Source organism: Carlito syrichta, unplaced genomic scaffold, assembly GCF_000164805.1.
Source record: "Carlito syrichta isolate Samal-C Ts95f unplaced genomic scaffold, Tarsius_syrichta-2.0.1 Scaffold301634, whole genome shotgun sequence".
Lineage (NCBI taxonomy): Eukaryota > Metazoa > Chordata > Mammalia > Primates > Tarsiidae > Carlito > Carlito syrichta.
Genome location: NW_007245730.1, coordinates 358839 through 369816, shown reverse-complemented (window position 1 = coordinate 369816; position 10978 = coordinate 358839). Strand labels below are relative to the sequence as shown.

At 42.2% G+C, this 10978-nt stretch overlaps 1 protein-coding gene across 2 annotated transcripts in view; it reads right to left on the bottom strand.

Moving 5' to 3' along the window:
• CUNH16orf87 (chromosome unknown C16orf87 homolog) overlaps positions 1-10978 on the bottom strand; it is a 37689-nt gene that overhangs the window by 20081 nt on the left and 6630 nt on the right. For both annotated transcript variants that reach the window (XM_008055015.1, XM_021710897.1), the window contains exon 2: positions 7980-8076. In XM_008055015.1, coding sequence (XP_008053206.1) covers positions 7980-8076 — 97 coding nt within the window. The remainder of the gene's footprint in view (positions 1-7979; positions 8077-10978) is intronic.

The following is a 10978-nucleotide window of genomic DNA, read 5'->3' as shown; positions in this document are numbered from 1 at the left end:
GGCGACAGAGTGAGACTCCAACTCAAAAATAAAATAAAATAAAATAAAATAAAAAATAAATAAATAAAAATCCTTAATTTCTACAACAGAATTTTTTGTGTACACATTTCAGCTTGACTAAGTTTTCTTGTATAGTTCAAGTATATCATTCTCCTATTTCTATGCATGTTATGAAGGTATAAGAATTCATAGATATGAAAAACATGAGTTTTAAACAATACCTAGATAAATCTATTCAACATAATAGATTCCTTTCTCCTGTCACATCATGAACTATGTAGGATAAAAAGAAAGCCTTTCAACTCACTCAAATTTCAAAATATCTTTTATAGCTTAGATTTTATTTTTAAGAGCTTTATTGGTGGTTCTTTCTTTAATGTTTAATTATACAAACAAGTCTTCCTTGACTCTGTCTGTATTATAGAATTAACTATTTATGTATTTACATTAATACTACATGTAGAAATCACACTGCAGGTATTGTTTTGTACTTTTTCTTAAATTCAGAAGTGTTTTAGAGATCTTTCTCTATCAGCACATACTGTTCACTAAAAGTTGTATCCTACTTTATTTAACCATTATCCTACTGATGACATCTGGCTTATAAACAACCTTTTGCTATTATTAAGTGTTGCCTTGAAAATCCTAGTAAACACATTCTTGTATCTATAAACAACAATTAGGCTCTCTAGGCTACATACCTATTGAGAAAAAACTCTAGATTCTAGGTTACATGCATTTAAAACTTTTACCAACTATTTTTAGACTGCTCTCCAAGAAGGCTGTGCTAATTTATGCTCCCACCAATAGCATGAGAGTATCCACTTTGCCATACCCATTAAAACACTTAGAAATACTTTACACTTGTGTCAAAGGTAAAAAGAATGATATTTCATTTCAACTGCATTTCCCTGATTACTGAAGTTGATTATCTTCCAGACATATATTATCCACTTTCATTTCTTCTATAAATTATCTGTTAATTTACTTTCCTTAAAACTAAAGCCAAGGCCAGGCTCAGTGCCTCACATCTATAATCCCAGCACTTTGGGAGGCCGAGGTGAGAGGATTGTCTGAGCCCATGGGTTCGAGACCAGCCTGGGCAACTTGGTGAGAACTTATCTCTACAATAAATCAAAAAATGATCCGGGCATGGTGGCACATGCCTGTGGTTCCCACTACATGGAAGGCTGAGGTGGAAGGATCACCTGAGCCCAGCAGGTTAAGGCTGCAGTGGCCGTGAGTGTGCCACTGTACGCTAGCCTGGGAAACAAAGTGACTCCAACTCAAAACAACAAAAACTGAGACTGGAGTCAGGCTTGGTGGCTCAGCCTATAATCCCGCGCTTTGGGAGGCTGAGGTGAGTGGATTGCCTGAGCCCGCGGGTTTGAGACCCGCCTGGGCAACCTGGCGAGAACTCATCGTTACAATAAATCAAAAAAATCAGCCGGGCATGGTAGCACGTGCCTGTAATTCCGGCTACTCGGAAGGCTGAGGCAGAAGGATCACCAGAGCCCAGCAGGTCGAGGCTGTGGTGGCCGGAAGCGGCCACTGCACTCCAGTCTGGGCGACAGAGTGAGACTCCAACTCAAAAAAAAAAACTGAGGCTGCGAGCAGTGGCTCGTGCCTGTAATCCCAGCATTTTAGGAGGCCAAGGCAAGAGAACTGCCTGAACCCAGGAGTTCAAGACCAGCCTGGGTAACATGGCAAGACCATGTCTCTACCACAAACCAAAAAACAGCTGGGCATGGTGGAAGGCTTGTAGTGGCAGCTACCTGGGAGGCTGGGTTGAATGGATCGCCTAAGCCCAGGAGGTAGAGAGGCTGTGATGAGCTGTGATGGTGCCAGTGCACTCCAGCCTAGCAACAGAGTAAGACTCTGACTAAAAACAAACAAACAAACAAAAGTGTTTTGGCCTGGCGTGGTGGCTCCCACCTTTGTAATCCCAGCACTTTGGGAGGCTAAGGAAGGTGGACTGCTTGAGCCCAAGAGTTAGACTTCAGCCTGAGTAACCTTGTCTCTACCAAAAAAAAAAAATTAGCCAGGCATGATAATGTGCACTTGTAGTCCCAGCTACTCAGGAGGCTGAGGCAGGAGGATCACTTGAGCCCAGGAGTTTGAGACCGCAATGACCTGTGATCATGTCACTGTACTCCAGCTTGGGCAACGGAGTAAGACTCCGACTCAAAACCAGACAAAACAAAACAAAACAAAAATGTTCTATAGATGAAGTCCTTAATAAACTATAGTGACCTTAAAATTATACTCTTCTCAATTGCCTGCATACCATGGATTATCTTACTTTTTAAAAATTTAATTGTAAAAATGAATATTGAAGCCGGGCTCGGTGGCTCAGCCTGTAATCCCGCGCCTTTGGGAGGCTGAGGTGAGTGGACTGCCTGAGCCGCAGGTTCGAGACCCGCCTGGGCAGTGAGACCTCATCTCTACAATAAATCAAAAAATCAGCCGGGCGTGGTAGCACATGCCTGTAATTCTGGCTACTGAGAAGGCTGAGGAGGAAGGATCGCCGGAGCCCAGCAGGTCGAGGCTGCGGTGGCCGGGAGCGGCCACTGCACTCCAGTCTGGGAGACAGAGTGAGACTCCAACTCAAAAAAAAAAAAAAAAAAGAATATTGAATGAGTACCTATTAACATACCAATCATTGCAAATGTTAGATGTTTTCATATGTACTTTAATCCTCTAACATAGGTACTGTAAGTCTACCCTATAAATGAGTAAATAGCAGCTGCTCATGGAGGTTAGTGATTAGCTTCCTTTGAAAGTGGTGACAGAATTAGAATCTGAAGCTGCAACTTCTGACCCCATGTCTATACTCCACTAAACTGTTTTTCAGACTATGAATACTCTTAACCCTCTCCTGAAAATTCTCTCCTCCTGTATTTCTATGACATAGCCTAACATAGATGTGTCTCCTTCCTGTTTCTTTGACTGGTTTTTCTCCTCCTCCTGGGATTTATAGGTTTCAACATTCATCTTTGTTTCAAGGTCAAAAGACCACTCTTCTCAAACAAGAAAGACTCGGGAAACTCCAAATGTAAAATAATAATACATTGCTTCTTAAAACTCACTCATCACCATGGCTTACATAATACCGCTGTCAGTTTTTCTCCTATAGCTGATATTTCTTCTCAGCTGACCTGATCGACATGTCTGTAAGACTGGTGTTTGCCAGAGTTTAGTCCCTGAACTCCTTCCTCTTCTTACCCTACAAACTCTCCAGCATAAACTCATCCATTTTCCATGACTTCTGTTATCTATTCACCAATAGCTTAAAAGTTCTGTATGAGCAGAAGCTACTCCCTGAGTCTCAGCCTCCAACTACAAAAGAAAAAAAAATCCACATAGATGATGTATCACAACTATATCCAAAATTAAATTCTTCATCTTTCCCTCAAAACTCGTTTTCCCACTTATATTCCTTTCTAACCAGCAATCCAAGTCAGAAATATGAGTATCATTCTAAATTCTTCCCTCTGATTCAACTGGTTCAAACTATTTGATACTTGTATTATCTATCCCTTCTCTTTACCCTTGCTGAGTTTCTTGCCTCATGTTTCATTGGTATATAAAAGGAGGTCATAAATAGTTAAATTAGAAAATAAACTCACGGCTGGGCTTGGTGGCTCAGCCTGTAATCCCAGCACTTTAAGAGGTCAAGACGAGTGGACTGCCTGAGTCCATGGGTTCAAGACCTGCCCAGGCAACTTGGCAAGACCTCGTCTCTACAATAAATCAAAAACTAGCTGGGCGTGGTAGCGCTTGCCTGTAGTTCTGCCTACTTGGAAGGCTGAGATGGAAGGATCGCCTGAGCCCAGCAGGTCGAGGCTACGGTGGCTGGGAGTATGCCACTGTACTCCAGTCTGGACGACAGAGGGAGACGCCAACTCAAAAAAATAAAAATAAATAAACACACTTTGTCCCACTCAGAGCAGGGACTATGTCTTATTCATTTTTGGAGACTGATCACTGAGATGACATACCACTCCAAGATAGCTACTAAATGAATCATTGTTCCAGGGTTCCCATACTCAAATCAAATTCTCAGGGAGTAAGATCCAGGAATCCCTTTTTTTTTTTTTTTCCAGTTGGAGTCTCACTCTGTCGCCCAGGCTGGAGTGCAGTGGCATACTCACAGCCACCGCAGTCTCGACCTGCTGGGCTCTGGCGTTTCTTCTGCCTTAGCCTTCCAAGTAGCTGGAACTACAGGCGCAAGCTATCATGTCCAGCTAATTTTTTTGATTTATTGCAGAGATGAGGTCTCACCAAATTGCCCAGGCTAGTCTCAAACTCCTGAGCTCAGGCAATCCTCTCACCTTGGCCTCCCAAAGTGCAGGGATTACAGGCTTGAGCCACCGAGCCCGGCTGGAATCCATTTTTTAACAAGCTCTGTAAATGAATCCTACATAGCCAATTCAGCAACAGCCTTTAAGAACCAATGAATTGGCCAGGCTCGGTGACTCAGCCTGTAATCCCAGCACTTTGGGAGGCCAAGGTGAGTGGAATGCCTGAGCCCACGGGTTCGAGATCTGCCTGGGCAACTTGGCGAGATCTCATCTCCACAATAAATCAAAAATTAGCCAGGAATGGTAGCACAGCTACTGTAGTCCCAGCTACTTGGAAGGCCAAGGCGGAAGGATCACTGGAGCCCAGCAGGTCAAGGCTACAGTGGCCAGAGTGGCCACTGCACTCCAGTCTGGGTGACAGAGTAAGACTCCAACTCAAAAAAAAAAAGAACCAATGAATTAAGTTCATTCTCACGATGAAAAGGCAGCAACTGAAACAGAAACAGGAATCAAACTAAACAAGTTTCTTGATACTTCTACAAAGACCTAAGAGAAACAGAACCCTGAGACATAAATAAAAATACTTTTTGAATCATCTGCTACTACAACCATTCTCTGTCTAACTCAGCATCCTCATTCAATTAACCAACTGAAATAAGCTACTTCCATATCTGTACCCCTATAAACTATTCTCTACTCAGCAGCCAGAATGATCTTTTTGAAATTCACATCAGAGCATGCCATCTTCCCCTCATCCCATCCCATCCCAGAGATAGTTTATCCTCACATTTTACAATCAAAATCCAAACTTCTTACTCTAGTTTACAAAGCGCTATATAATCTGCCTATCCCACTGTCTTATCCCTCTTAATTCATCTTCCACTCTCCTGCTCTTACTGTCTACATTGCAAACACAATGGTATGTTTTCTTCCTAAAATATACAGAACTGTCCAGTCTTAGAACTTCCACATTTGCTATTCCCATCTGTCAAAAATGTTCTCACTGATCTTATCATGGCTAGCCTGTTCTTCCTATTAAGGATCAGTTTAAATGTCACCTCCTCGGAAAAGCCTTCTCTAACTACCCAATCATGGTGGCTCACGCGTGCAATCCAAGCACTTTGGGAGATCAAGGCAGGAAGATTGTTGCTTGAGGACAGGAGTTCCAGACCAGCCTGAGCAATGTAGTGAGACTGCCTCTCTACAAAAAAATAAAAAAATTATCTGGGTGTGTTGGCATACACTTGTAGTCCCAGCTACTTGAGAGGTTGTGGTGGAAGGATCACCTGAGATCCAGGAGGTTGAGGCTGCAGGAAGCTATGCTATGCTCTCCAGCCTGGGCAAGAGTAAGATCGCTGACTCAAAACAAAAACAAACAAACAAAAAACAAAAAAGTAGCCTTCCACTCACTTGTTAGGACAGCATCACATTTTAACTTCCTATAAGGCATTTGTCACAAAGTGGTATTTTTCCTCTTTACTTGTTCACCATCTCCCACCCACAAAATTGTAAGTTTCATGACAGCAGTAACTCTGCCTTAGCAGTAGACTCACTGCTTGCCCAAGGCTTAGAACAGCACCTATAGAACAGGTGCTCAATATATACCTATAATCAAACAACTTAGAACAGTGCCTAGTAGAAAACAGGTGCTCAACATGTATCTGTTATCAACTGACTGAAGAACAGTGCCTAATATAGAACAGTATAGTTTAGATGTATTTGTTATCAATCTACTTTTATTTTGAGATCACTACCATATGAAGGTCTGATTTTATCCAAGAATAAGTAACAAAATGTAATCTTTTAATAAGTATATCTACTGAGTAAATCTAACCTGTCTACATTAATGGGAAAGCAAAAAGTTCAAGCAAAATTACTTTTTGGATATTCTCACTCAAGAAACTGCAAAAAAAATAAAATAAAATAACTAGGCCAAGCTTGGTGGCTCAGCCTGTAATCCCAGCACCTTGGGAGGCCGAGGCGAGTGGACTGCCTGAGCCCATGGGTTCGAGATCAGCCTGGGCAACTTGGCGAGACCACATCTCTACAATAAATAAAAAACTAGCCAGATGTGGTAGCATAGCGCCTGTAGTTCTGGCAACTTGGAAGGCTGAGGCAGAAGGATTGCAGGAGCCCAGCAGGTTGACGCTGGGGTGGCAATGAGTGTGCCACTACACTCCATCCTGTGCAACAGAGTGAGACTCCAACTCAAAAGTAAATAAATAACGTCTAAAAATTATACTCATATCAAAACTAAGTTATACTTTTCCAGTCACTAGTTTAAAAAAATGAAAAAAAAAGTTGTTGCAAATTTTACCAGTATTTTGAAAAAAAACCCAAATGTCCATCAAAATGAGAATGGATAAACAAATTGAAGCATATCCATAAAAAGACTATTACTAAACAACAGAAAGGAATAAACTCCTATTGATGCACACAACACAGCTGAATCTTAAAATAATTATGTTCAGTGAAAGAAGCCAGACAAAAAGAGTACATACTGTATGATTCTATTCATATGAATAATGACAGAAAGCAGATCAGTGGTTACCTGGGGTGGGAGTAGCAGGAAGGGGGATAACAAAAGGGAAATAGAAAATTTTGAGGAAAGATGAATATTCGTAATATTGATTGTGGTAATTGATTGGTATATACATACATCAAAACTTATCAAACCATACACTTTAAATATGTTCAATTTACTCAATGTCAATTACTACTGAAGCTATTAAAAGCAAATTTTTAAAAACCAGATCAGATCAGTCCCTTGTTTAACACCCGTCAATGGTTCTCCATCCACCAAAAACAAAAAGTGTGTTACAAAAGTTATGAGTTGGAAAGGAAGTAACATTTATTTTTAAAATTTATTTATTTATTTTTTTTGAGTCGGAGTCTCACTCTGTCGTCCAGACTAGAGTGCAGTGGCCGCTCCCGGCCACCGCAGCCTCGACTTACTGGGCTCCGGTGATCCTTCCGCCTCAGCCTTCCAAGTAGCTGGAATTACAGGCATGCGCTATCATGCCCAGCTGATTTTTTGATTTATTGTAGAGATGAGGTCTTGCTGCCCAGGCGGGTCTCGAACCCGCGGGCTCAGGCAATCCACTCACCTCAGCCTCCCAAAGGTGCGGGATTACAGGCTAAGCCACCAAGCCCAGCTAGGAAGTAACATTTAAATAGTATATACACAAGCAGGGCATGGTGGCTCATGCCTGTAATCCCAGCATTTTGGGAGGTAGAGGTGAGAGAACTGCCTGAGTCTAGAGGTTTGAGACCAGTCTGGGCAACTTGGCAAGAACTCATCTCTATAATAAAAAATTAAAAAAAAAAAATTAGCCAGGCATGGTGGCAACATGCCTGTAGTTCCAGCAACCTGGAAGCCTGAGGCAGAAGAATCACCTGAGCCCAGCAGGTCAAGACTGAGGTGGTCGTGAGCATGCCACTGCACTCCAGCTTGGGCAACTGAGTGAGACTCTAACTCAAAAAAATAAAAGTAAAAATAAATGGTACATACATGAAACCAACATCTTAAGCTAATTCCAGTAGCTAATAAAAGCTAAACACACTTCAATAGATTTACATTTTTAACTTTAACAAAAAATGTAAATATTAAACACAAAAATTAACTATACATTTCTACATAAAAAAGCTAAAAATTTATTAAACTCTCACAATTACCTGTAGCAGGTGGTGATTTCTCTGAGTGTTTTGCGTTTAAAAGTTTTCTGCTAATAAATATATAACCACAAGGACAAGATTTACATGCAACAGGAACCTGTAGAAATAAAAAGAAAAAATGTATTATTACTATTTTTCTATTGTTAAATTTCTCAGTATTTGTGCAGTTTCCTAAAATGGATGATGAATTACTTGAAGAAGTAATCACAGATCCATTTAAACCCCAACATAGTGATAACAAACTACTTGAGATGGGTATGTCATATACATATTCAGGTTCTAGTGATGAACAATAAATAGTATGAATACCACATCAATACCATGAAAAGTAAATACATGTTAAAAATGTTCTGATGAGCAGGGCTCGGTGGCTCAGTCTGTAATCCCGCGCCTTTGGGAGGCTGAGGTGAATGGATTGCCTGAGCCCGCGGGTTCGAGACCCTCCTGGGCAACTTGCCGAGACCTCATCTCTACAATAAATTAAAAATTAGCCAGGCGTGGTAGCGCATGCCTGTAGTTCCAGCTACTTGGAAGGCTGAGGAGGAAGGATTGCCGGAGCCCAGCAGGTCGAGGCTGCAGTGGCCGGGAATGGCCACTGCACTCAAGTCTGGGCGACAGAGTGAGACTCCGACTCAAAAAAAAAAAAAAAAGCCGGGCTCAGTGGCTCAGCCTGTAATCCTGCACCTTTGGGAGGCTGAGGTGAGTGGATTGCCTGAGCCCGCGGGTTCGAGACCCGCCTGGGCAGGCAAGACCTCATCTCTACAGTAAATAAAAAATGAGCCGGGCGTGGTAGCGCGCGCCTGTAATTCCGGCTCCTCTGAAGGCGGAGGCGGAAGGATCGCTGGAGCCCAGCAGGTCGAGGCTGCGTGGCTGGGAGTAGCCACTGCACTCCAGTCTGGGTGACAGAGTGAGACTCCAACTCAAAACAAAACAAAACAAAATGTGCTGATGGGTCGGGTGTGGTGGCTGACACCTGTAATCCCAGCACTTTGGGAAGGTGAAGGTGAAAAGATTGCCTGAGTCCAGGGGTTTGAGACTAGCCTGGGCAACTTGGTGAGACCTTGACTCTACAATAAATTTTTAAAAATTAGACAGGCATGGTGGTGCACACCTGTGGTTCCAGCTACTTGGAAGGCTAAGACAGAAGGATCACCTGAGCCCAGCAGGTCTAGGTTACATTGGCCGTGAGTATGCTACTGCACTCCACCTGGAGGACAGAGTAAGACAAAAAATGCGCCAACAGAAAACCATAACGGGGTCAAAGCCAGGGGAAAGATATGGGAAAAAAGTAGCATTCCCTAAATGTTAAGTTTGATAGCAGTTTATAGTACAGAACAAATTGGAAAAGGGAGAGCAGTTAGGAAGTCATTAAAGTAATTCCAGTATAAGATTATAAGGGACCAGCTGGCTATGGCGGCTCACATCTGTAATCCCACCATTTTGTGAGGCCAGAGTAGGAGGACTGCTTGAGGCCAGGAGTTCAAGACTAGCCTGGGCAACATAACAAAGCCCTGTCTCTACAGTAAGTTTTTTAAAATTAGCCGAGCATGGTAGCATGCCTGTAGTCCCAGTTCTAGGGAGGCTGAAGCGGACAGGCTACCTGAGTCCAGGAGTTCGAGGCTGCAGTATACTACGATCATACCACTGCATTCCTGCTTGGGCAACAAAAAGAGACTCCATCTCTTAAAAAAAAAAAAATGTTAGCCGGGCTCGGTGGCTCAGCCTATAATCCCGTGCCTTTGGGAGGCTGAGGTGAGTGGATTGCCTGAGCCCGCGGGTTCGAGACCCACCTGGGCAGCGAGACCTCATCTCTACAATAAATCAAAAAATCAGCCGGGCGTGGTAGTGCATGCCTGTAATTCCGGCTACTTGGAAGGCTGAGGCGGCAGGATCGCCGGAGCCCAGCAGGTCGAGGCTGCAGTGGCCGAAAGCAGCCACTGCACTCCAGTCTGGGTGACAGAGTGAGACTCCAACTCAAAAAAAATTAAAAAATTAAAAAAAAAAAATGTTATAAGGTACCAACTAAAAAAGTGAGAATTAAAATGAAGAAAAGGCAGGAAAAGCAAGACTAAGGCCTAAACTGACCTCTGGTGATATAAAGTGGGAAGAACTAAAAACAACCCAGGATTCTAACATGAGAGGAGACACTGCCAATTACCAACAACAAAAGTAATAATTTACAACAAATTTAAGAAGCCAAAGTATACTGATATAAACAAAGAAAATGTAGGCAAAAGTAGGAGTTCAGATCTAGGATCTTATAGTCTCAGTTCCAGGAACAACCTCTGACAAGAAATTTAAGCTCTTCAGGTTTTTGTTTCCAAAATACATAAATTTTCTTTCTCTATATCAAGTCTATAAATATCTATATTTTAAATTTTAAATGTGTCAGTCTTACATTTTTAGCCAAATGTTGCTGGAAATCATTGAAAAAAAAACTTTAGGTTTCCCCCTCATAACCATTTCATTAATATTAAAGTAAATGGTCCTTGGAAACAAGACATATTCACCAAAAACCTGAAATTAATCTGAAAAAATATCTAAACAAAAAAATTTAATTAGTTGTGGCAGTGGCGAGAGGACTGCCTGAGTCCATGGGTTCAAGACCAGCCTGGGCAACATGGTAAGACCTCATCTCTACAATAAACCAAAAAATTACCTGGGCATGGTGACGTAGTCTGTAGTACCAGCTACTTGGAAGGCTGAGGTAGAAGGATTGCCTGAGCCCAGCAGGTCAAGGCTGTGGTGGCCATAAGCAGCATGCCACTGCACTCCGGCCTGGGTGACACAGAGACCCGACTCAAAAAAAAATTAATTACAATTAATCTCAAAAAAAATTTTTTTTAATTAATCTAAACAAACAAAAAGGTCAGGCATGGTGGCTGGTGTAATCCCAGCACTTTGGAGGCCAAGGCAAGAGGATTGCTTCAGCCCAAGAGTTGAAGACCTGCCTGGACAACATGTGAGACCTCATCTCTACCAAAAAAAAAAAAAAAAAA